A 27,720-nucleotide genomic window follows, 5' to 3' on the forward strand; every position below is an offset into this window, starting at 1 on the left:
GAATTGAAACGGTCATCGCACACTTTAATTAATAAAAAATTATTCAATTAATTTTGGTATTAAAAATAACTGTTAATCCGCGATAGTCAAGATTATGTGCAGAGTCCCCCGTTTACAAAACTGAATACCCTTGGGGCACACCCCGAGAAGCCATCCTCCCATGTATACACATGTGTATTCCCTCCGATGTAGGACTTCGATGAATTTTTTTCAATTCACATTATACACTTAGTTGAGTTAGGATCCTCTCCATTTCCAATTCTTTCCATTTAGGGATGGCAATGGGTAGGGTATGGGTAGGGTACTATAGTACCCATCCCCATACCCGCAGATTGAAAAAATACCCGTACCCATCCCCATACCCACGTGGGTAACAACTTTTGCCCCCGTCCCCATACCCTATGGGTACCTAGGTACCCATACCCGTACCCGTTACCCGCATTTTTACTAAAAATAAATTGATCAATTATAAAATATCATATAATTTTAATAGAATTAAAAAAATTTCAAAGATTTTAATATTGACTAATAAAAATTATAAACAAAATTATTACTAACCTTATGTTAAAGTTCATATTTATGTTAAATATTCACATTATTTTTATATTATGTTATAAATAAACATTTTTATTAAAAATATGTAATAGTTTAGTAGAGTTGTATTGTTTTAAATTGATTTATATATATTATAATATAATAATATAAATAAAATAAATAAATATATATTATGCGGGTATGGGGCGGGGTGGGTACTAAGGTACCCGTACCCGCACCCATACCCGTTCATTTTTGCGGATAATTACCCATACCCGTGCCCGTACCCAAAATGCGGGTTTTTACCCTACCCGTTGTGGGTAATTTTTGCGGGTACCCTCTGGGTATGGTCAAATTGCCATCCCTATTTCCATTTCCTCCATTATTATATAGTTTTGGGAATATAAATGCAAAAATGTGACATCAAGTGGGTCCAAATGTCATTTATACACCCCAAAATATTTAAAAACTTTGGTAATAGAAGAAATGGAAAACATAAGAAATGGAGAGGATCTCAACTCCACTTAGTTCAACGCATGAGTTTATTTTTTTACCAATTTTTTCACACTTGTTTCAACTTTGAATTTTGGCATTAGTTGTCAAATGTTCAACCAAACAGACACACTACTTCTCAATTTAATCGATTGCTTTCCAAGGTTCTTTGCATAATGTCTTTTAAGGTTATGGTGATTATCCAATAAAGTAACTAATTACTACTTTTAAACAATTTTAGATTAGTTTCATCTATTACAAAATTCTCCGGTCAACAACAAAGATGAACTTTCTGGGCTCGAATCAGCTCGAGCACACAACCGGATTAGATTGGATGTCTGGCATATTCACATATGCAATGTTGGAGGAACGGTCAAGGAAATATGTGGAGAGTCATTGGCTTCAGTACAGAGAGTGAAGATATGGTGATGATGGTTGCATTGCATGCTTATTGCTGCAATTTTATTTAAAAAATAAAATGTACGTTACACCTCTTGTATACACTATAAGTTACCTAAACTAACATCATTAGGTTATACAGGCACATCATCACCATTTACATTACATACATACATTTAATATGCATGATCATATGAAAAGCTCATACCGCTTCCCATCTAGTTTAAATTCTTAACCCAATTCTTCTAAACTGTGTAGCTGTGTTTCATGATTGATCGCGAGGGCCTCAATGTTCCATGATGTCAAACGCTCCAGAAAGTCTGGCTATTCCAAATACTTTCCCAAGTAACGCTCCATGCATCAGAATCCAATAGCTCAAATCAAAAAAGCATTGGTCAACTCTTTGATGATATAGCTTCAGATTGTCCAAATATGAATAAGCATGAGGAAGATTTACAGCTCCAACAAATTAAGAATCAACTTTGTTAACTTTTCCTCCCAATGCTTTCAGATTCGTTGGATTTAGCTCAATGTACTTCCCTAGCCTGAAATAAAAATAGAACAGATACAGATGAAGACATGTTTATCCACTTATACCACAAAATTCAATTGAAATATTATTATTGGAATTCTATTTGAATATTACTACTACTTCTGAAAGTGATTCCCTCAAGAACTAAGAGCAATTAAATAATGCACAAAATTTACCCAAGGTCTGGTGGAAGTCTAAAACCACCGATGCGAACTCGCTTTAATGAATAAATCTGAAACATGAAACAGAATCAATAAATTAATGTATGTATAGTTACTCATTTACCTTAAGGAGAAAATAAAACCATTTACTCATTTAGCATGCTATTGATCTGTAGATCTACAAACATCATACAAGGAACACAAGTATCCTATTTACAAGAAAAATAGGGAAATTCCTGGATTACAGTATCACAGAGCTTTGAGGGGTTGCACTTCCTAATGCCAAAGGCCCTTGAGTCTATCAGAAATGATAAGATACCTCAAATTTCCCCTTACTAACTCTCTAATTCGCCCACTAAGTGCTTCCTATTAGAAGAGCAAGAACAATCATATCTTTTTTTTTTCCACCGAATATAAGATTGGCTATATGGATTCATAGGGCGTCTAAATGTCTTGTGATCAATCGTGTCTAAAAAAAACACACATGAGTTGAAACCAGTGAAGAACTTATCAACAGAAGTAGATATATTCCATAAAGATTAGGAGGAAAGTAATCAATGTATTCAAGGCACACCAAAAATTCTTCGAGCTTGATTTTTCGGATGTATTTTACATAAAGCAAGGCTGTTAACAAGCATTTACTCAACATCATACAACATAGATGATGTCAGACAACATGGAGAGTATTATATTCAACTAATATCAGGGAATTATTTCATTTCCAATAAAGATCAATGATCAAAACATGACTCATGAAAAAGCTATGGATGTAAAAAATTTGATAATATGCAATGTGAAAAAGAACAAAAAAATAGCAATTAGCATAATGAAGTAAACTCCTAAGATATGAAAAATCCAGAAACATGTCCCAGTATGATTAGAATTGTGTTCACTAAATTTCATCATTTTCAAATATTACAAATGCCCAAGCATTAGAACTTTTGGCATTTTGAGGGTCATTAAACAAAGTATATGTATAATTAATTAAAGCTTACCTCGAGTCCAGCACTTTTAACAAGTTCGCGAACTTCATGCTTTCTTCCATCATGAACCTACGGGAATCCAAATTAAACCAAGCAGGCAAATGTCAACTACGTTAAACTTTTTTCATCATCTGACAATGCATATGCTCTAACGAGTAACGAGTGAGTATATAGAGTAATTTCAACAGACTAAAAAGAAGCCATCTAAAGTAGTATCAAGTATCAACTATCAAATGAAACACGGTCAATAACTCCATCCTTATGGTATACCATATCCCTAAAACAGATATATGATGTCAAAGGATGTGGTGATTAAAAATTCATAACCAGTGAGATACCATGTTGGATGGTAGAATTTATATAGCAGATAAAAAACATATGTATTTACCACAATACGAAGTCGAGCTCTTTGCGCATTTGGCATATTTGGAAGTAACTCCACACTATCAGGTACACAATGGACACCCTCAATTGTTGTTCCCTCGCTTATGGCCATTAAGTGCCTCTTATGAACAAGACCATCAACTGTTGCAATGTATCTGATAAAACAAATGTGATGTTTCAAAAAATGGGAGAATTCACAGGAGTGAAGAACTTTCTACATCTTAGAAATAATAATACAAAGACCAACAAAGAAAATAATATAAGCCGTACATAAAACGTAGTAATTTAAGTCACATGATAAAAATATCAAATTATTATGTGTTTATAAAGTCCCGGCAAGAACTTTGTGAGAAGTATTGTTTCCGTTCCCATAGCTGCGATATCAATCCAAACTAATGAAAAATTCATGAAAAAAAACACAAGTCAAACTCATGACTCACTCTTTTGAAAAATTAGATGACGGATGTGAAAGTTTTTGAGCAAAATCTCCTGTGAACATGAACCATTGGATAAAGTATTAGATGAAACTGGTCATGTGTAGACATGATTTATTAACAGAACCACTATTCATTCAACAGAGATAAAATTGCTTTCACAAGAAACCACATACCATCATTAGTCACAATAAGTAACCCAGTAGTAGCAACATCAAGGCGCCCTACAGTAAATAGCCGTGGCGGGGGTACTCCTGCATGCTTTTTATCCTGGAAATAAAAATGTATTCAGGTGATGGAGAGAACATCATTATAAATGGATAGAAATATAGAACTATATCCAAAAAAGACGGAAGATAACATATCATCTCAAAAGATTTTTACAATGCCTTTAATAAATTATGTGACACATACCCAACGGCTCAAATAATCATCAAATAGACTTATAACAGATTTAGACTCCTTTTCCCCAGATGAGCATATGTACCTGTGCAAAAGTAATTGCATCACTTATAAGGAGACATGAGAAGATGAATTCATTTTCATAGGACATTATGTGTGCAACATAAATAGTAGTATATTAAACATACCCTTTTGGCTTGTTCAAGGCAAAATAAACTTTGTGAGGCTGCCTCTTAGGAAGGCGGCTCCCATTGACATAGATAATATCCTTTGAGGGATCCACTTTAGTCTACACACCACAAAAGTGTTTTTCTTAAAATCCAAAAACAATAGTTTCTAGAATAAAAAAAATCGAAAAATAAAATCATATGGCTTTTTTAAAATCAAAAATGTATGTTAGATATAGTTAGATACTCCCTCTGGTCCTTTTTATAAGAGACACTTCACCTTTCTAGATTCATTGAATAATTAATGTATCTGATCGATAAATATAGACCATATACATTAATTATTCAATGAATCTAGAAAAATGAAATGTCTCTTATAAAAAGGACCGGAGGGATTATTAATTAGAGTTAGTCAATATTGTTTAAGGCAATATACTAGTTAGTTATGATTGAAAGAAGATGTTGATAGAATGATTGTAGGATGCATCTAATACAGTGATCCTAAGGTATAACTAATATAACCAACTTCTAACTAATCATAACTAACTCGTCTACTACCTTAAATAAATTTGACTAATTCTAATTAATATCTAACTATATCTAACAACCGAGATAAAATAGACCTAAAAGCTCTAATCCATGAAGAGATCAATGAAGTCATTTATAACAAACAACACTAATACACTATACTACTAACGAACCTAATTTGGAGAAATTCAATAACAGCAGGAAACAAACCTGAGGCGTATTACAGACAGAACCGTTAACCGTAACTTTTCCTTCAAAAATAAGCTCTTCACAGCTTCTCCTCGACGCAACTGAAAACAAATGAGCTTAATTAGACTTCTAGCTACACTTTTCGCCCAGTAGTTTCTATCACCAGGTCCATTTTTTAATTCAATTAACTAAGCCTCTCTACTTTACAAACTAAACAATTTTGATTCTGTTGTAATAAGTTAATTCTCTTTTACTGTATAAACCATCAGGATACATGTTTTATTCAATAAACCTAAAATGTTGTTTTTTTTTGCTTATATTCAAAACCGGAGGGACTAATTTTGAAGAGTTTACAAATTGATATAAATTGAAACTAATTGGTAACAGAATGTCACCTCCGGAAGCGGCGAGAACCTTGCTGAGACGTTCACCACCGGAGTCTTTAAAATTTTCATTGTAGAATCTCCGTGCCGCCTTGGAATACTGCGGCTGCGCCACAGCATGAACCTTCGTTTCCTTTTCAGTCTTCTTCTTGATTTTAGTAGTTTGAATTTTGTCCGATTTTTTGGTACCGGTTTTGGCGATTGCCATGTCTTTGAGAAAGCTAGGAGGAGGTTCTGATGAAAGTTTGAAGTTACCATCTTCGCCGCGAACAATCCATGGGATCATGAGGGGACCGTCGTCGTCGTTTTCGGGTTCGGGTTTGGGATCGGGTTTGGGTTTGGGGTTGGAGGGAGAGAAAGAGATGTTGAATTTGAAAGGGGAATTGGAGAGGGAAGAACAAGTGAGGCGTGGGAGAGTGCGGAAAGTAGAAGTGAGTTTGTTTGATTTGGTGAAACAGAGTACTGTCATCGCCATTGTTGCCGCCGAACCCATTTCTACTCACTCACTCACACGGTGGTTTGTTTCTATCTTATCCGTTGGGTTTGCATTATAGTGTAGACATGCGACATATATACCCCGAGGGGAAAAATGTGCAGACCCGTCCCTCATGTGGTTAATGCATTTGAAATTCACCCTTTTCACAAAAACTAGATATTCATTCAAATGGATGGAATACAATCACATATTCTTATGTTATGTGGTCAATTTTAAATTTTTTTTTTACAACCACAAACATAATAGTTCAATATAAGTAGGTAGCATCTCAACGAAATGCAGTAACAATTAGTCCAAAAAAATGGCCCCTCTAGCTAGGGATGGCAATGGGCGCCCATGGGTGCGGGTTTGAGTGATACCAAACCCACACCCGAAATCAACACCCAAACCCAAACCCAAAACTGTTCGGGTGGCAAAACCACACCCACGCCCACACCCATTGGGTTCGGGTTTTTTACACCCAAACCCAAACCCACAACACATTTTGTACTACTTTGCAAATTTAAGCAAAACAAGGTAAATTTAAGCAAAAACAATGGAATTTAAACATATTGTCAATCACTTAGCAAAAACATAGGTTTAAAATTACAAGGGAATTTAAAATTACAAAATAGTCTTTCAAGAAATTAAATTACAACTAAACCAAAATTAAGTTCTTCCAACTTTCAAGCAAAATTCAAACACAATTTTGGTTTGTGGTTTGTGAAAAACCTAATTTTACTTTTACACATATATATATATATATATATATATATATATATATATATGTGGGGATATTTAGGTAATTTTAACATGTTTCGGGTGGGTGTATGGGTTTCGGGTGTGGGTTTGAGTGATACCAAACCCACACCCATATTTTCGGGTGTCACCCAAACCCAAACCCAAACCCAGTCAATTCGGGTTTCGCCCGTTGACTTGGGTTTGGGTTCGGGTGGGTCTCACGGGTTTGGGTTTTTCTGCCATCCCTACCTCTAGCAGACTTATGGGCAACACTATGTTCGTTTGTCGTTTTGCAAACTTTACCTTAAAGTTAGAATTGAAAGACAAAAAAAATACTTTGAATATTACATATAATAGAACCATATTCCAATCCAACACTTTGCCAAGCTAATATGCTGTCATTACAACCAAAAAATGTAGTGCTTCAGCCCTCCCTATCTATTTTAACATCAAATTATATCCACTTTTAACACTATAATTACCACAAGTATCATACCATACTAATTTATCATCTTCAACCATATCATTATCAACCATATCATTATCAAATAAAGGCACTTCAAGTAAATTGGGTCACATTCCCTTTCTCTACCTAGGTCTTCCGATTGGAGGTAATGCAAAACAAAATTTGTTTTGGTCTGATTTGATTGATAAAATTTGTTGTAAATTGTCTCTGTGAAAAAGTCGTCGTCTATCTATGAATGGTCGATTGATTTTACTCAAATCAGTTTTCTCCTCCATTTCGGTTTACTTTCTTTCCTTCTTTAAGGCCATTTTTTTAATTGAATCAATTTTTAAAGTTTTTCTATAGGGTGGTGGGAGTGAGAAGTCTAAGAAAATAAAATGGATTAAATAGGATAAAAGTTGTCTTTATAAGGAATATGGAGGTCTAGAGGTTCGTAAACTATGGATAAAATTTGTAGTTTAAGATTTTGACAACTAAATATGAGATGGCCAGGTGGATAGTGGGGGCAATAGAGCTTCTAGTTAGTGGCAAAGATATATTAATAGTATTAGGTTTATGAATGATGTGAAGGTTGGGAGGTGGTTTGGTGATAATATTAGGTTTGCACACCTTGTGCTTAATTTGATTTAATATATTTCTTTGGCTTACATGTCTTTCGCAATAAGCATGATGGTAATTTTTTCTTACATAATATTGTTTCCTTAAATATCAAAATAAAAGAAACTAACTTCTGCAGCAGGTGTTTTTCTAACTACAAAGTACAGTTGCAATTCTATAGTTGTAGGATTCTTCATTTTTTCTTTCTCCATGCAAAGGTTTTAGGCTACCATTATAACAAGTAGATGGTCGCATTCAACGCAAAAGTAACATGAAACACTCCTTCACTTAAGTAAACTTTTGATAACTCAATGTAAATATATAGATAAATATCTCTGTCAAACTTTGGTGGAGGTAGAGAGTCAAATCAATCTCAAGAAAATTATTTTGGCAGGTTATTTTTGTGCAAAAAAATCTATTCAACTTGCCAACGTTATTTTTGCAGGCAATTGTGAGACAAATCTGTGTAAAAATTGATTTTAAATATGTGCGTAGCCACTCTCTATGGCGAGCTTAGTCACCAATTGATCCGCGGTAATGAATACCAAAATGTTTGTTGTGTGAAAACTTTCTTCTCGTTCAAGTCATCAACCTGAGAAAATTTAAAGAAAAGTTAGTATAATACTCTATCAAAATGTTTGGTATGTGATAATATCATTGACATGGAGTTTTTTTGGGTGCTATTGATATATAGTTTTGAACTCCTAGATTTGAATCTGGGACATCATAGAAAATTGAAATAAATATTGAGGGAATTGCAGAGTGAGCCTGTGATCCTTTTTATATTTTGAAAAACCATGAACTATTTGCTATAACCTATAACTGCAGTATTTAATATATAATAACTTATGTGTATTGTTTTTTTTCACTTACTAAGTGTGCTTCCCATCATGAAACTGGGCATTTTTTGAGGATTTAAAAGTCTTCAAAAAATCTGTAGCCTTCTGCAACTCTTCCTTCTCCCTTGAATTGTCCCATTTGTGCTCATTTGCCAATATTTCGATCACACGAGGCAATGCCCTTCTTGCTGCATCAGTTTCAAGGAAAGCAAGACGAGTCCTCCTTGCAATGAAATCAATAGCAGATTCACAATATTCATTACGAGCACAGTAGGCTACCTCTGCCTCTAGATATGGGTAACCATGGGCAAGTCGCTTGCCCAAATTTTCATTCTGAAATACAAAATAGAGTCAATTTTATCTCAACATTTATGAAACAATAAAGCTCAAATGAAACTTATACAACACAAGCTCGATTAAACATTATTATTACCATACCACAAAGATCCCCAAAAGAGGATGTTGCAAATATCAACGAATCAACATTACCACTCCCAAAAAAACATTAAAACAAAAGAGAATTGGAACAAATGGCCTTACTAATTACTATGGTTTACAAGATCAAAAAATTCACTACAGCGACAGCAAAGGCTTTTTTACCCAAATTGGGTGGGGTTGGTTATCCTATAAAAAAATCACGTCTAATGAGATTCTGTTTAAATGTAAATCATTTTCAATGGTTTGACATACAACTTTTTTAGTTTCCTCCAACCTTAAATTATTAGGCTACTCTTCATCTGATGTAATCTCCTCACTGAGGTTTTCATAGATCTTTTCCGCACATGGAAATCATCCAAGGCAAAACTCTATCATCTTTTTTATGATAGGTACTACCACAACTTTCACCTAAGCATCATTTCTACCCAAATTACATGCAAAAGTGTTTCAAATTTTGACCATGGTCTCATACCCATAATAAGTGTAAATGGTGTCATTTACGCAAATCTGGCTTGATCTTTGAAATTCTAAAATAATAAAAACAAATTCAACCAAAACAGAAAGTCATTGAACTATTTTAAAACAATATTACACAGACATAAGGATGAAGGTACATCGTTAAATATAAACAAATGGAAAGAAAAACACAAAGCAGGGCACTGTGTTCTTCTTTAAATATGAGCACTCCAGTAATAACTGAAAAGTTGTTAAATAACTCCAAATCAAAGATGCTACCAAAATCACCCAGTCCATTTTATGTAAGATGAATCTATACAGGTTTTGTTGCTTAATGAAATAAACATTATGAAATATAAAGCAATTCAAGCAAACCTGAGCAATGGCAGCCACACGCTCAGCCAGCGTTCCATATGCATGAGACAAATGCCTTGCAGCAGCAGAGTCCATTACCCCAGGAACAACTTTACCACTGTGTGTACTTTTCATGCGCTTATACTGTTGAGCAAGAACTGTAAAAGAAGAAGGATCCCACCCTTCACCACCAACAATGGAGAGGTTGTTGGTCATACATCCATAGGCAGGGGTCAGCTTTCCAGATTTTATAGCTGCATTAACAGCATCTTCTGCCATGCTGAAACACAGAAATCATAACAATATTCATGTACATAGAAACTTTGTGTGTGGTAAACTAGAGTAACTAGATTATCAAATACAATAACATATCAAGCATACTCAGTGAAACCACATCTAAACAAACCTCAACAAGCTGCTCATTAAATCATTACCTGCGATAGGTAGTCCACTTGCCACCAGTGATGGTGACCAAACCAGGGTAATCTTCACAGACAATATGATCCCTTGAGATACTCTCGGTATTTTTTGCTGTTGGATCCACTGCTAATGGGCGAATGCCACTCCAAGCAGAAAGAACATCGGCACGGCGAACCTAAAGAAAATTGCACTGTTATTTATTACCAATTATAAAACAGCGTGAAACGGAAAATGCAAACATCTAAATTGATTGGCAAGAAATAGAGTCTTTCATTATTTTTTTCGTAAGACAGTCTAATGTATTTCCAAACAAACAATACCTAAGAGAACTTGTAATTCTTAATCTAACAGCAGAAATAAGAGTAAAAAAAACATGACAAAAACTACAGGCTTTCCTACTAAGTGGGGTTAGCTACATGAATTAAACATCATTTTGTTTTATATACCAATCCATCAGAAAATAAGAGAAAACATAGTGAGATAAGAAATCATCTATACTGGCAGGTACAGCATACCTTAACATTAAGGTAATCAGATATTGCATCCAATATAAATTGTATTTCATCTTCATGTGGTTCCGGAAGATATGTAATGCTAGTATTAGAATCTGTTGTTCCAGCAATGGTTCGCCCCATCCATGGAAGCATGAAAACAACACGACCATCCTTAGTTTTAGGAACAATTAAGCCCATTCCCTCAGGAGAATAGTAATCAGGGAGTATAATATGTACACCACTGCTAGGAGCAATCATTTCTTGTGCATTTTTGTCAGCCATTTTCCTTAAAGCATCACAAAATGGCCCACTTGCATTCACAATCACTTTTGCATATGTATCAAATTCCTCGCCTGCATTACATTACAAAAAATAACAAACAAATGTAATTATCTATGAAGGCAAAAATAATAAATTTTCATTTTTTATTTTAAGACACAAAAATGCTCCCCCAATTGTATATGGCACACATTCATGAAGAAGCTGAATTTATTTTACTGCACATCCCACACTCACATGCAAGTTAGTCATCTTTCAGTGCATATTAACTAGTATATTTATTGTTAGATGACATTGATCAATTGCTTAGTATTAGTAATTGAAACAACCTTATGGATAAAACTAACAACCTTATTGATCAATTGCTTAGTAAGTAAAACAATCTTATAGATAACACTAAAGTTCCACATTTATTTTACATTTACATAACACCAACTGTTCTACTCCGGCTGCAGAGGTTGATTCTCTTATGGGAGTGGGGGTGTGGTTACAGTTAAAAATTAAGAGAAAAGTTACCAGTTAAATTGTTTCGAATGCGTGCACCAATTATCCGTTGTCCAGCATCATCCTTCAATAAGGATACCACTTCTGCATGGTTCAGCACAGCCGCGCCAGCTAAAGCAGCAGTGCAGGCAAGTCCAACATTAAGCCGCGAATCATTCATCTGCCCATCATAATAAACAACAGTGCCACTTAGACTTCTACCATTTCCTTCCCTTGCTAAAGTCGGAAAGAGCTCAACAGATTCTTTTCTGGAATAGTATCTTGATAAGTGCAGCAATTGTCTTCCTGCGACCAAATCGTACATTTTCAAACCCGCCCAGTAGTACACTACTTCAAACCAGCTAAAACACGGTGTCATGCACGGCAATGCATGGCATAGGTGTGGTGCATTATCAATAACCCGTTTACGCTCATCAAGTGCATGAAGTACTAACTTGTATTGTCCATAGTCGAGATTAAAAACGGCTTTCTCCAAGTAACGAACACCTAACAGTTCACAAAAACAAGTATTAAAAGGCGAAAACGAGTATTAAAAACTCATTTGCATCTTATATTCGCACATTACACATACAGACAATTAGAAACATTAAATAGTTAAAAATCACATTTTAAATCTATTAAGCCGTAATTATATTATATATAATTGAATATTTTAAAGTTAATCATCATCATCGTCATCAAATAAAAAACAATGAAAACTCATTATCACTATATATATATTATAAAATTAAAAGCAATAGTGACACGAAATTAAAAAAAGAAAAGATAAACGCATGATTCATTTGATTATTCCGTTGCAAGTAATGTACCTCCATGAAGAAGCTTCGTGGATCGCGACGAAGTACCGGAAGCGAAATCCTCCCGTTCAACGAGTCCAACCTTGAGTCCACGAGTCACGGCATCAAGTGCAGCGCCAGTACCAGTAGCACCACCGCCAATAACAAGAACATCGAGAGGATTGGCCTTGTTAGCGGCCTTCAAAGCCGACTGAAGCGTCTCCCTCGACGGAACTACAGCATCAGGAGCATGTAGCTTTTTCCGAAGAGTTTCGAGATGAGAACCGCCACCGTAGTCACTGGCGGAGATCGAAGGATTGTGAAGAATCACGGCGCCACCGTATGTGGTGGCGATAACCGCACCAACGGCGACGGTGAGTTTTCTCATTCTAGTCATGGCGGTATGATGATGAGAAAAAAGAAACGAAAATCACGATCGGGATAAGCGCGGTGGCGGAAACGGTGATTATTGTAATAAATTAATGAATTAAATTCAGCAATAAATTGGGAATATTTTATTTCTTTATTTGTGATTATGATTATGATTATGATTATGGGATTGTTGCGGTGATGTGGTCGGTGAAATCACGAGTATGATGAGGGTATTCAACAATCAACATCGTGTGTTTGTGCTTATCAAAAAAAAAAAAAAAACATCGTGTGTGTTGTGTGACGTGTGGGGTGGTTATATGTTGTAGGGTCAAAGGGTAAGAGTTAAGTATAGAACTGATGACACGTGGCACAAACTTTAAGGGCACTTGTTTTTTGTGTTTCTACTTACAAAAATAGGGACAGGTCGGAAACGGATTTCCTGCTGTTACAGCAGGACGCTGTAACAGCAGGACGCTGTAACAGCCAAGGACCGTTCGATCTGAATCAGTGGCTCGGATTGAATATAGATAGATTGATCACAGCTGTCCGATCAGAAATCAGTGGCTGTGATTTGAAACAGCGGGAAACTGTGTTAATATTTACTGCAGCAAATCTGGATCCGAAAAGGTCAATGTCATTTTTTTTAAGTTTCAAAGAGTTGAGAAAGTTTGACAAAAAAAAGAGTTGAGAAAGTCAAAACTCAAAACTCATGTGATGTGCTAGTATGACCTTTTTTTTTTTCTTTATCTTACTACTCTCTCTTCTATGCAATTTTTCATTCTTTACAATCATTTAATTATTTATTGACCAAATAGTATATTAGTAATTTTTTTGGCATAATTATATTAGTAATTAATTAAACTTAAAAAATAAAAAATTTATAGTACTTTGATTTAATTGTTTATTTGTTCAATAGACAATTAGTTTATTCGCACATTGTTTCAATTTTTTGTACTTACTATGAAACTAATTATTCATTCAGCATTAGTATGTCTGATTTTTTATTATACTTTTTAACAAATCATGTATATACTTTGATTTCGAGAGTAGTAAAGAGAATTTAATACCAGAGGGGGGGGGGGGGGGAAGAGAATTTAACAATTTCAAGTCATTTTTATGGTTTGAATGATTCGTCTCTCCAGTAAATTTACCATGCAGTCTATTTCAAGACCTTAGATTGAAAAATAACAAATTTAAATAATTGAAAATGTTAAATTTTAATGGTGCAAATACTAACCGCTTTTTCTCAAGTGATTAACACAATTGAGAGAATCCGGGTTCATGATTGAGATAACAATTTTTGACTATTGTAAGATGTAAGAATTTGCACATGAGAAAATCTCATAGAAGAGAATCATTTATCCAGTGTCCTTTTATAACGTCATGTTTATAAGACTTGGACCCCCCCTCTCCTTTGTTAGTCTCAAAACCTAATTTCAAAGTGGCTCGCTTCTTGTGAAAAATGCACCATTAGTGTCAGTACCCTCCTATGGTCAATCGAGCATTGGATCACTACAGGAAAGATCGCGACTGTGGTCGTCCTTTATCCTTAAGCCGGACCCTCTTAGTTGTGAAGAGCTCAACTAATACTTGGTGTGATCGATCTCTATCTTACTGACGTTGGTTGATTGCCATCCTTCGCCTTTTGATCAGTGTTTTGGTTACGAGATAATAAGCATTTATAAAATACAAAAATAATCATATTAGGTTGTTAATTAAAAATTCTGACATGATTTTTTTGTTTTTAATTAAAGATCATGTAACAAGATTTACAGTTGATGGTTTCATCTCTACCATCACTCAACCAACTAACACTGAAAGTCTCAAAAAGAAATATGGTGGTAATCCAGCTGACCCTTCAATTGAAAGGTAGATTATCCGTGATATATGTTAGAAAAATAAATATATTATTTCATACACGGGAAGGAACTGCAATGCATTGATAAAACTAGCAACATTTTCAACAACCAAAACTAAAAAAATTGTAGTTTGGAATTCTCTCTGTACATACATCACTTAAAAACTAATGCACTGTCAATGTCACTTGTAGGACTTAGGTTAGACTCAAAACAAGGACCCCTGAACAATTAACATTTCAACAGACACACTATATAACAGGGTCCATTTTGTAATTACAAGACTTGAATCTTCTCAAAGCTCTAAGGACTAAAATAGTAAAATTTAATTCATTTGAAATTGCGTACATGCTACAACCGGGCTTATCACGGTGGTTCATAGCTGAACAGTGTGCAATGTAGTACTTCACCTTAAAGGACACTGTTTGCAATTATCATCGCCTCGTCATTCTTGAGAAGCTTCTTACCTGTTGACATAATGAAATCAACATTGATGTTTCAGGAAAAAATAATGCAGTGCGATACGTTGAATAATCCGATACTGTATCATGTTTGTTCAAAGAATGTCTTATAGCATAGCAAAGCATTTAATGAATAATATCTATTCCGAGATTGTTAAATATTATACACAATAGTATATATAGGCTGAAGTTTTTTTATCAAGTGTAACCAAACTAACCTCTTTTTTCATCATCCGTATCGCAATAATCATCATGGTTGCTAGTTCCTTCAAGCCACTCCTCTAGTTTAGCTTCTTTAATAGCTTTGAAATCATCAAATCTTTCTGATAGTGACAATAATTTAATGCTAATATCACTATCATCGGTCTGTTCGTGTGGAGACTCGTCTTCAACCTGACTTGATACAGGCAATTCATCGGGTTCGGTTACTTGTAAAGATGTTATGCCGCCTGCTGTGTTCGATAATGGAAAACCAGGATATTGTAACTTCGCTTCCTTGGAATCTATGGATCCTTTACCATCAGGTTGTTGCCACTTGAGATTGCTAACTTTCTGTTTTGCCGACTTTAGAACATTTGAAAAATAACTACTCTTTTTATCGCCGCTTTCCTGAGCATGAAATGCATGATTACCCCAAAAACTAGTTCTTTCTGACTGAGACTTTGGTGTTGATGTTGATGAATGGATTAACCCTCTTTTTGTTTTCATAATTTCCAGAGATTTGTTTATATCTCCTATCATCTCATCAACTATGGAAAATCCACACTCTTTCATTGATCGAACTGCTGTAATAGAGTCCTCCAAGTCTTCAGTGTGCAAAGTTGTTTCGTGAACCTTTTCGACGATATTTTTGTCAGCTTTGATGACATTCGGCACTGCATTTTGAGCATGTTGTTGGATAAAGTAAAGCCCCACGGACGGTTCGTTAGCGACATACTTGATCATATCCGCCATGCATTCACTTATCTCCACAAAACCATCAACTGTAGAGAATTCATGCATCTTCCTAAAGATAAAGTATAGGTCATCATTGACATTGTCAAAGAACGAAACAGTTAGATAATTACGATAAAACAAAGAGATTAAAAAGCCAAATCAACATTTGCTCATACAAAAGGCTAATTTAGACAGCCATTAGAATGATACAGTTCTTTCTTAGTCTTGATCCAAAATCCTAACAAGTATTGCAGTAGATCGTATCATATATGATGAGAAGTACATTCTACACTTTAACTGATAAAAACAGATGAAATGTACATTCTGAATATGATTCAAAGACCTATGTATCAATACATACATGAATGAATTACATAATAACTTTATCTGTCTCTAGTGATTTTGAGCTGAAAAATTGAAATCAAAATTCTTACACTTCAAAACTCCGATTGAGATATACCTAGAATTACTGCATCATTGATGTGTAAGATTGAACCAATGGAGGCTTAGAGAGGAGTAATTATATAGTTATTGACCACGCACTAAACAGGATTTGCTTTTACAAATGGGAGTCTAGAAAGCCAAACAAAGACGCCAAATCATAACCTTCCCACCCATGAAGGTTCTAAAAGAAATGGAAATTTCAAGAGGAGCCTAATAGATAAACTTAGAAGCTTATGAAGTCTATTGATTCACACACAAACACCAAATTAGTAGCCCCATTCAAAGAACATTAGGCTCCCAAGCTGAAATCTACGAGAAGAAATCTAAATAATCATGGTGGAAAATGAGGACACATGCAAACTCCCTAGACATATTATAGTTTCTGTCTCCAATCCATCCCTTATCGTTGCTCTCTTCCACTCACAAATTTCATGTTTGTTAAACATAATCTGAACTGTGTCACAAAATGTGAATCACAATGACCACCTAGTAAATACTATTTCAAACTTCAAAAGTGACTATAGCCATAATTTCATAACTCTCTGCTTCACATTTTCTTACATAAATGTATATAAGAACTTACATATGTTTTAACTAAAAAAAACAATAAAAAAGAATAATATTTGTAAATAGAGGGTAGATCAGTCTAACCTCTTAGCACATCAATTTATTAGGGTAACACCTTTAGAAAAACACCTGCAAAAAAAGGCCATAAGCAAAATCATACCCTATGTTTAAGACCAAATAATTCTGCTTCAGCCAGATAATGCACACTTGTGAAATTCAAGACAAATGAAAATAAATAAATAATAAAAAACAACATATAAAGTAGATTAATGTTTGGTGGCTACTATAGAGAGTGTAGAGACAATATGTATCAATTATCAAAGTCAAAATAAAATAAAATTTTACTTTTCAGAAAAAATTAATTTAAACCACATTCAGATCAGATATAATTATATAAAGTAGTAGTATTTAAATGATAAATAAAATATTAAGGCAACCTTTGGTGTTGTAAAGGGGGGAAAAATAACATGGGAAATTGATTTGAATACCCTCTTCAGTGGAGCTAATAATAATAAGGGGAAATTAAGAGAGTCAGAGGGAGCATTTTGTGATCTGAAAAAAAGAGAAAACGTACGTACTAACACAGAAGCGAATGAAGATAAGATGGTGATGAGTGCACACGCAGACACAGAGTCAGAGACAAGGAGCCTTCTCTTCGGTTGTTGTTGTTTCACACACACACGCACACCAACAAGACAACAACACTAATTTCGTTTACCTCGCTCACACATCTACTTGGCATATATATTTTGTCTCTATCTTTTTTCTTTTCTTTTACCACAATTGGTTCGACGGTCAGTTGTTGCATCAAGTGGTTTGATCGTCATTAAATTAATTGATGATTGGTAGTACTCTATCTTTTCTAAAATAAATGACTTATTTTTGACTTTGTCTACAATTCATATGATATTAACATATAAGATGTTGTTTGATTTGTCTCGATGAATATTTTCAAAATATATAATTTTTAATAATAGATAATTTAATATATTAATGATGAAAGTTGTGGATTGACAAATGTGAATATGGTCGACTAGCTCATTTATTTTGGGACGGATTTAGTATATTTTAACATTAAACTGACTAATGATTTATTTAATAAGTATGTCTTCCCTATCAAACTACACCCTCTGGTCCTTAATAAAGAAAATTCTTACATTATCTTTAAATTCATCGAAAATTTAATGTATCTAGTCAATAATATATGGACTAGATATTGTCCCCGTGAGCTTAGCTCAGTTGGTAAGGACATTGCACTATATGTACAGAAGCCCGGGTTCAAACCCGGGACACTCCACTTATAAAAATATGGACTAGATACATTAGATTCTCAATGAATCTAAAAAAAGTAACATTTTTCTTGTATTAAAAACCGGAAGAAGTAAAGATTTGCTTCAAGTGGCCTGATCGTGTCTGACCAGAAGTGTGCGACCGCGCCGGCGTTGATGACGGTGAAGCCCCTGTTGAAGCAGAGGGGGGTTGTGTACCTGCAGGCACTCCGACGCTCAAGTCAGTTTTGGTGTGGAGTAAGGTTTTCTTTAGCTAAAATATACGTACATTGGAAGTGAAATGTGTTCACGTATATATAGCCCCCAGCACAGGGCCAAGGCCCTTGATGGCATTAAAGGCCATCAAGTGGCTGCCGGAAAACGGCTAAGGAGCCTTGATGTGCAGTTAATGCTCATCATTCCGGTGGTTTGACGTTACAGAAGCCATAGAGAAGTAACCGTTGGTATCCCGAGCATTTATGATATGTCCGGAAGTTAGGGGCTGTCTCGGCTACACAAGCTCGTTGATTTGTGTTCCGAGCGTCTAAGCTCGGCCTAGAACATGGCCCCTCCCGCACAAAGGATATTGATCATCTTTTCTTCCTATGTCCATTTGCACAAAGGATATAGACTGAGATATTCGATTGGTTGGGATTTGAAGCAACTATGCAGGTTGTTAGTTGGGCTCATTTTATGCATTTTGGTGAACTATTGAAGTCCCATCGATTTAGGAAGGTGAAGCATCTGATATGGTGTGCAGCAACATGGTATATTTGGTCTTTGAGAAATAACATCATTTTTAGAGGAGTCTCAATCTGTTTAGATAGTTTAATGACGAACATTAAACTCTTCTCGTGGCGTTGGTTTATAAGTAGAAGATGGCGTAACTTAAGCTACGCTTTTTCCGATTGGTGTATCAATCATTTAACTTGCTTAGAAAGCGGTTAATTATCTCTTTGTAAGGGTTGAAGTACCCCTAATACTCCCTTATAAATACATATTTTTGCTTATAAAAAAAAAACTAACAATTATGGTCCCTTTATTTTATTTTTGCTCAATTTTAATTCTCCTATTTTAAAAAATTTAGACATTTGGTCACATCTTTAAAAAATTTAGACATTTGATCATCTCTTCATTTAACCTTTAGTTTCGATGGTTTGACAGATTCTTTAAATGACAAGACACATGATACATGTTTATGTTTTGGAAGAACAAAATGAAGAAGAATGAACATGTACACACTCTTAAATTTTTATTTTTGTTTATGTTTTTTAATTTAATTGGGTTATAAGAATTAATCCTAATTCTACCCAAAACCTGAATCTCTTCTCGTGGCTAAGAGACTTAATTTAATAAGTGTTTCCCAAGGTGTACCACAAAGATAGTTCGCCCACCCTAGAGTTATATCAAGAGAAAACTTTTTTTCCTCTCTAAAACCATAGCTCTTGTGTGGTGGCAAACCTTAATTCTTGCCTCTACATCTCTACTCTCTTGACTCTTGAGTTAGCTCTTTTATTTTTCTATGAATAAAATAAAACACTCCATATTTATAGAAAAATATATGCCAAAAAATTAGTAAAAAATTTATTTTAAAATAAAACAAATCCAAGTCAGAATGCCGTCCAAAAAAAAAAATTTCCACAAAAAATTAACAAATCAAATATGTGCTCATAGGCACGCCGCGCGCCCATGGGCCTGCGCCTGGCGCAGCAGGCAGTGATGTCTTAATCATCGGCTCACCCTGCGCCCATGAGTCTGCAGCTCCAAAACTTGAAAAAACTCCGACTTCTTATAACCAAAATTTCAAGGCATACCCAACAATGCCTTCCTGTCATTCTGTGTTCATTCAATAGCCTCCTTTTTTTTTTTACTGTTGTCAACTTTCTCTGTTTGCTAAGATCTTGAATCTTTTTCAGGAATCGAGTATTGGTTTTTGTTTTGTACAAATGGGAAACCACACGAGTTGAAAAAATGCTTCAACAAGAGTATTATGCTACTATTGTTGCAATATGTTTACATTTTTTTTAATAATATATACCTGGTATAATTGTAATAGCTACTAATGGTAAGTTAAATAATGTATTCAGGGGTTGGAATGCGGTGTCAATAAGTGGTTGCAAATCACAGCATGAGCAAACACTATCATTATTCAAGAATGGAAGCTGTCCTTTGATGGTATGCCGGTTTATATATTGTTATCATTATTAATTATAATTATATCAATTCGCTGCCGCGGAAGTCAAAAAATATGTATGAACTGGTTTATAGTTGCATCTCATCAGCTTTTGATTGTTTTCTCTGCATTTCTTTGGTCATGTTGGGTAATTGTTATTTTCTTCTCATCGTTTTTGTCATTTTTGCAGTATATTTTCTCTACTAGTTATCCTTAGATGGTGTTTTTATCCATATTTTTCTGTTATTTCCTTTTCCCTTTCAAAGTTTATAGTTTTACAGCATTAACTTAAAGAAGAACAAACAATAGATAGTATAATCAAACAACATTTTATACAAATTTATTTTGATAATTACACATTTAAAGGTATTTTTTTTATAATTCATTTAAAAGTAATTTTAATCAATACAATATAATCAAACTGTAATAATTTATCGGTTTTACTTTACAAATTATTGTTAATAAAACCTCACTTTTAATGGTCCATAGGTTATGGAGGTTTTGGTTGCTAATTAGTCATAAGATTAATGACAATTAATTGGGTGGTAATGGCTTGTTTATTCTTGATGGTAGAATCAAGCATATATAATAGTCTTTGGTCCCTAAGCTTACTCTCATTCCATTATTCAGAAATATATACACCATCTATATAGTTGAGAGTAAGAGCTTAGAAGACTCAAAGAATGTACATTCACAACACTATAACAATGGCTGGAGGTAATTGTTTAAGTTCCTATTTTCCGCATTTTGTTTATTGATCTTGTTGTTCTTTTGTTGTCAGGAACATAGGATCAATTGAATTAATGTTACATTTGGTATCAGAGCGTTACTGCCTCTGCCTTGTTCATTGTTCCAGTTTTTCCATTTTCGGTAAAATTTGAAGATTTCATTTTAATTTAAGTTTAAGGCATTGTTATTGCAAAATATTATGAGAAATCTTCGTTTCATTGAGTTTCTAAGCTTTCTCTTATTTGAATCAATCTAAATAGTGCCGAGAATATTAAGAATTGTTTTAAAGTTTGAGTTTTTTTTTATGTTTTGGGTATTTTGATTTAAACCTTTTTAGTCAAGATTAAAATCAAAATTATAATGGAAATCCTTTGTATAGTATTTCTAGGTTAATGATTGTTATTTTCCATGTTTTAATTGATCTGAAATTGTCGGGTTTCAATTCGGATTCGTGGGCCATAAAATCGGGTCGAACTGACCCGCTCAAGGTTGAAGATGAACAGTAGCATTAAAAAAAAAAAAAAGGTAAATTGGGAAACCTGGGACTTGAACCCGCGTCCCTGGTACTATAGCACCATGTTGTGACCGCTTTGGCTATGTGTTCGTTACATTTATAAAACTACATCAGTAATATATATTCGCTGCACGATATTTGAAGAAAAATAGTAGAGCAAAATAGATTCAGGGACTCGAACACAAGTCCATTCAGTAAGAGGATTGGCTTCATGACCACTGCAGCAGGTAACAAATTCTGTTAAATTATTGTTGTGTTGCGGTTTTATATGTTACATATTATGTTTTCTGATTAATTAAGTAATTATGCTTTATTATTTTGTAATGAGTTTATGCATAAATAAATCAAATAGATAATATTATATTTTATTAATACAACTGCATATGAGAATTTTATTATGTTTTAGTTGTACAATTGCATATGATGGTTCAATTATATTTTAATTTTGCAATTGTATATGAGGATTTTATCATCATGATATACACAAATTTATTCTCTCATATAATTCAGTTGTTATGTCTAGTGACTTTTATAATTTTAATTGATTTTGGATTAGCCACAGCACCCTTAATTAATTAAAATTATTTTCTAAGGTTTTCTTATGGTCACATAAGGAATTAGACATAACATTGTGATTAATCATATGTGGTATAGTGAATCTTATCCTACAGGAATTTTTGCTATATTTGTATGATTAATTAGGATAGAATGTCAAATTATTTTCATAACTTACCCGCAGGAATTATGAATTGGTACATAATTTGATAGTTTTATCATAAAGTATTAATTTTGGATAGAAAAACAAATTATTTTATGCACGTAAAGTATGTTGTTGTGTATGTAATTTGAAAATTCTATCGTGAAGTTTAAATAAATCTTATCACATTAAAATTTAGCCCGCAGGTAATTTTATGTTACAAGATTTATTTTGGGGTATGTTTACATTGGTAATACATACATTACAGATAATATATATGTCTCAAAAATTTTGACACGAGTCTTTGGAATTTTTCAACTTATAAATCTATTGTTTATTCTTATATCAAACATAAAGTTTCTGAGCTCAAAGATAATTCATTCTCTCTTGTTAGTTATTGATCTAATATGACTAATGTTAATATAAACACCTGGTGGATTGATTATGGATCAACAATCCATATAGCAAACTCCTTGCAAGGTATGCAAGACTTAAGGAAGCCAGTAGAAAGTGAGTGAACTGTCCTATCAGGAAGCAGGATGGGCTCACATGTGGAGGCTATTGGAACTTGCATTTTAATTCTGAATAATGGTTTTGTTTTGAAATTAGAAAGGACCTTTTATGTACCAAGTTTCTCACGAAACTTGATTTCAGTTTCTTGACTTGTGCCTTTTGGATATTCCTTTCATTTTAAAGACACGTCATTTGAATTATTTTATAATTTGGAACGTGTGGGGAATGGTATATTGTCTGATGGTCTTTATCGTATTAATTTACAAAATGAATCCATTTATAGTTAAATGCATGTTCAAATTGGCATTAAGCGGTGTAATATTAACTAGAGTTCTTCTATGTTATGGCATCGGAGATTAGGACATATCTCCATAGAGAGAATTAAAAGGCTAGTAAAATATGGGGTACCTAATACTCTAGATTTTGCTGACTTTGAAACTTGTATTGACTGCATTAAGGGAAAGCAGACCAACGTTTCCAAGAAGGGTGCCAATAGAAGTTCAAGCATATTAGAAATAATTCATACATATGTTGTCCAGGTATGGATGCACATGGTTAGAAATATTTTATCACATTCATAGATGATTACTCACGATATATGAATATTTATTTGCTTCATAATAAAAAATAAAAAAAAAAAATGAATGAAGCATTGGATGCCTTCAAAGCCTTTAAGGTAGAAGTTGAGAACCAATGTGGAAAGCAAATAAAAATTGTGAGATCATATCGGGGTGATGAATACTATGGTAGATACACTGAATATGGACAAGCACCTGGTCCATATGCTGAGTTTCTTCAAGAACATGGGATTGTTGCCTAATATATCATGCCCGGTTCTCCGAACCAAAATGGTGTTGCAGAAAGAAGAAACCGAACTTTATTGGACGTGGTGCGGAGTATGGTTAGCAACTCTAATCTTCCTAAATCCTTGTGGAATGAAGCATTAAAGACGGGTGTGTATATTCTCAATCGGGTTCCATCCAAGGCTGTCCTAAGGACACCTTTTGAATCATTTAAAGGTTGGAAACCGATTTTGCGACATATGCACGTTTAGGGATGTTCGTCTAAGGTTAGGATTTATAACCCACAAGAGAAGAAACTAGAACCGAGGACCATTAGTGGGTATTTCATTGGATATGCCGAAAGGTCTAAAGGTTATAGATTTTATTGTCCATCTCACACAACTAGGATTGTGGAGTCAAGAAATTTAAAGTTTCTTAAAGATCACTTGATTAGTGGGAGTGATTAAATCAGGAACATAGTTTCTGTGCATGATCATATAGAGTCCCAACCTTCAGTTTCGAGTGATAGATTGATTGTTGTTCACAATATCCCTCAAGTTCAAATGGATGTTGATCAACCACCAATCATTGAGATTCCACAAAATGTTGATATTCCAATAGATCAAATTGATCATCAAATTCATGAAAATGATGAGCAATTAGTTGAACAACATAATCCATAAGAAAATGTTGATCCAACATTAAGAAGGTCTACTAGGACAAGAAAATCAGCTATTTCTAGTGATTACATTGTGTATCTACAAGAATCTGACTATAACATTGGAGTTGAGAATGATTCTAAAAACTTTTCATAAGTCATGAGTTGCAAAGAGTCAAATTTGTGGTATGATGCCATGAAAGATGAGATGAATTCCATGAAAAACAACGGTGTTTGGAATCTTGTAGAGTTACCTAATGAGATGAAGGCCATTGGTTGGAAATGGGTATTTAAAACCAAAAGGGATTCATTAGGTAACATTAAGAGATACAAGGCTAGACTCGTTGCTAAGGGATTTAATCAAAAGGAGAGAATATATTACATAGAGACTTTTTCTCCTGTATCTAAGAAGGATTTTCTCCGTGTCATCTTGGCATTGGTTGCATATTTTGACCTTGAGTTGCACCAAATGGATGTGAAAACAACCTTTCTTAGTGGTGGAGGAGGAGGTTTATATAAAACAACCTGAAGGTTTCTTCTCTAATGATGGTGAGCACTTGGTTTGCAAGCTGGAGAAATTCATATATGATTTGAAACAAGCATCCCATCAATGGTATCTTAAATTTATGGGATAGTTTCTTCATTTGGATTTGTTGAAAATCTCATGGATCAATGTATATACCAGAAGGTTAGTGGGAGTAAAATTTGTTTTCTTATTTTATATGTGGATGATATTTTACTTGCTACCAATGATAAAAGTTTTCTACATGAGGTGAAATAATTTCTCTCTAAAAATTTTGATATGAAGGATATGGGTGAGGCATCTTATGTCATTGACATCAAGATCCATAGAGATAGATCTCGAGGAGTTATAGGTCTATCACAAGAAACCTATATATCAATAAAGTTTTAGAGAGATTTTGGATGAAAGATTGTTCACCGAGTATGGCTCCCATTGTGAAGGGTGATAAGTTTAATTTGAGCAAATTCCCTAAGAATAATTTTGAAAGGGAACAAATGTTTAATATTCCATATGCTTCCACTGGTGGAAGCCTAATGTATGCTCAGGTTCGCACATGACCTGACATTGCATTTGCAATCAGAATATGAAATAGATATTAGAGTAATCCAGATATGGAACACTGGAAAGCTGCAAATAAAGTAACTAGGTACCTTCAAGGAACCAAAGACTACATGTTTATGCTAAACTGAAATTTTAGAGGTCAAAGGTTACTCTAATTTAGAGATTGCGGATTACGTTGACTTAAGAAAATCAGCATCCGGTTACATTTTCATGTTAGCCAGTGAAGTTGTTTCTTGAAAAAACGCAAAGCAGACCTTGACCGTAACTTCCACAATGGAAGCTAAGTTCGTATTTTGTTAGTTTATATATTGTTTGAGACTACATCACATGGTGTATGAATGAAGAGTTTCATTTTGGGTTTAAAGTTGTAAACTCAATTTTTAGACCGCTAAAGATACATGGTGACAATTCAGCTGCGGTTTTATGGCTAAGAATAACAAAAGTGAAAGTCGAATTAAGTATATCGACATTAAGTATTTAGCTGTAAGAAAACGCATTGGGGATCAAATAACTATTATTGATCGTATTAGTACTGAATTGATGATTGCCGATCCTTTGACTAAAGGCATGCCCCCGTCAAAATTTAAGGATCGTGTAGAAAAATGGGATTTGGTTCCTATATTTGGTTTTCGTTTTAAGAACGATTTTGTTTTATGAAACTCTATGTATGATATTTTCTCATGTTTTAAGTTCTAAAGTGTACGTACAAATTTGATTTTGAGAAATATCGTTTAAGTTTGGAACTTGAATAAACATAAATGTTATGAGTTTATTCATTAAGTTATATTTGAGTTTGGTTCCACTTTATGATTGTATACATTCAGTTTATTAATAAAACTCTTATATATTATGTTATTTTCTCATATTCACGCGCACTTTAGTTTTGAGAAAATATATTTCATTTTGGACCAAGAATAAACATATGGTTTATTCATTAAGTTTTATTGTTACCACATTAAGTATATACTTGAGTAATTAAATATGTCGTAATACATAAATGATAATACTCGCTTTTAGAGAAACTATCACTATGATTCGCATGTTTGTTTCTTAAGGAAGGTACTTGTTGACTTATTTAGGCCAATTATTAGATCCTATGGACCAAGTGGGAGAATGTAATAATTTATCGGTTTTACTTTACAAATTATTGTTAATAAAACCTCACTTTTAATGGTCCATAGGTTATGGAGGTTTTGGTTGCTAATTAGTCATAAGATTAATGACAATTAATTGGGTGGTAATGGCTTGTTTATTCTTGATGGTAGAATCAAGCATATATAATAGTCTTTGGTCCCTAAGCTTACTCTCATTCCATTATTCAGAAATATATACACCATCTATATAGTTGAGAGTAAGAGCTTAGAAGACTCAAAGAATGTACATTCACAACACTATAACAATGGCTGGAGGTAATTGTTTAAGTTCCTATTTTCCGCATTTTGTTTATTGATCTTGTTGTTCTTTTGTTGTCAGGAACATAGGATCAATTGAATTAATGTCCAAATGTAAGAATTTCTTCAAATTCATAAATGAAATTCAACCTTAAACAGCGGAAACGAAATTGAATTTAAATAGCTGAAATACCTCCCGCCATTGCTATTGCTTAAAGCTTGTTCCAGTTGAGGATTGATCTTGCTTGAAGTTGTTGAGGCTCTTTTAGTCTTCCAAGCTCTTACTCTCAACTATATAGATGGTGTATATTTTCTGAATAGTGAATTTTTTTAGAGAGAGAGCTTAGGGACCAAAGGCTGCTTTATATGCTTGATTCTACCATCAAGAAATCATGAGCCATTACCACCCAAATAATGACCATTAAAAAATTGAGATGCTCTAAAACCATAACTCCTAAAACCTATGGACCATACTTAATGTGAGTTTTTACTAATAATTAAAATAAAAACCGTTATGTTCTTACATTCTCCCACTTGGTCCATAGTATATAATTATTGGTCTAAATGAGTCATCAAATACCTTCCTTAAGAAACAAACATGCGAATCATAGCGATAGTTTCTCTAATCGCGAGTATTATCATCTATGTATTACGACATGTTTAGTTTCTCAAGTATATACTTAACGTGGTAATAAAACTTAATGAATAAATCAAATATTTATTCTTGGTCCAACTGAAATATATTTTCTCAAAACTATAGTGCGCATGAATATGAGAAAATACTGTAATATATAAGAGTTTTATTACTAAACTATATGTATACAATCATAAAGAGGAACCAAACTCAA

The 27,720-nt window shown here is 33.9% G+C and overlaps 3 protein-coding genes and 1 long non-coding RNA gene across 11 annotated transcripts; 1 reads left to right on the forward strand and 3 right to left on the reverse strand.

Moving 5' to 3' along the window:
- Positions 1-1,249: 1,249 nt before the first annotated feature.
- LOC123919811 (putative ribosomal large subunit pseudouridine synthase SVR1, chloroplastic) lies at positions 1,250-6,237 on the reverse strand. The gene is made up of 10 exons (XM_045971820.1): positions 5,601-6,237; positions 5,227-5,306; positions 4,510-4,610; positions 4,334-4,406; positions 4,096-4,189; positions 3,926-3,974; positions 3,490-3,640; positions 3,114-3,170; positions 2,134-2,189; positions 1,250-1,970 (listed from the first exon to the last, which is right to left on the reverse strand). Exons 1-10 carry the CDS (start codon positions 6,079-6,081, stop codon positions 1,895-1,897), a joined length of 1,218 nt encoding a protein of 405 aa, XP_045827776.1. The 5' UTR covers positions 6,082-6,237; the 3' UTR covers positions 1,250-1,894.
- A 1,636-nt stretch (positions 6,238-7,873) lies between these two features.
- LOC123919819 (glycerol-3-phosphate dehydrogenase SDP6, mitochondrial-like) lies at positions 7,874-13,197 on the reverse strand. The gene is made up of 7 exons (XM_045971829.1): positions 12,461-13,197; positions 11,664-12,137; positions 10,890-11,221; positions 10,389-10,549; positions 9,976-10,234; positions 8,741-9,039; positions 7,874-8,459 (listed from the first exon to the last, which is right to left on the reverse strand). Coding segments are annotated over exons 1-7 (1,890 nt in total). The 5' UTR covers positions 12,825-13,197; the 3' UTR covers positions 7,874-8,458.
- A 1,490-nt stretch (positions 13,198-14,687) lies between these two features.
- On the reverse strand, positions 14,688-17,850 carry LOC123919830. 8 transcript variants are annotated; one of them, XM_045971890.1, is made up of 4 exons: positions 17,646-17,850; positions 17,148-17,192; positions 15,335-16,118; positions 14,688-15,122 (listed from the first exon to the last, which is right to left on the reverse strand). In XM_045971890.1, the coding sequence occupies exons 3-4, from the start codon at positions 16,116-16,118 to the stop codon at positions 15,067-15,069; spliced, it is 840 nt and encodes a 279-aa protein (XP_045827846.1). In that variant the 5' UTR covers positions 17,148-17,192; positions 17,646-17,850; the 3' UTR covers positions 14,688-15,066. The 8 variants fall into 8 exon arrangements, with proteins under 8 accessions (XP_045827846.1, XP_045827819.1, XP_045827827.1 ...); XM_045971863.1 differs by having other exon boundaries at positions 17,642-17,850; XM_045971871.1 differs by having other exon boundaries at positions 17,638-17,850.
- Positions 17,851-19,516: 1,666 nt separating this feature from the next.
- On the forward strand, positions 19,517-20,661 carry LOC123919875. Its single transcript, XR_006813343.1, has 3 exons — positions 19,517-19,565; positions 20,248-20,316; positions 20,419-20,661. It is a non-coding gene; the product is annotated as an uncharacterized LOC123919875 (long non-coding RNA).
- Positions 20,662-27,720: the final 7,059 nt, after the last annotated feature.

The sequence above is a fragment of the Trifolium pratense genome, linkage group LG1 (assembly GCF_020283565.1).
Source record: "Trifolium pratense cultivar HEN17-A07 linkage group LG1, ARS_RC_1.1, whole genome shotgun sequence".
Classification (NCBI taxonomy): Eukaryota; Viridiplantae; Streptophyta; class Magnoliopsida; order Fabales; family Fabaceae; genus Trifolium; species Trifolium pratense.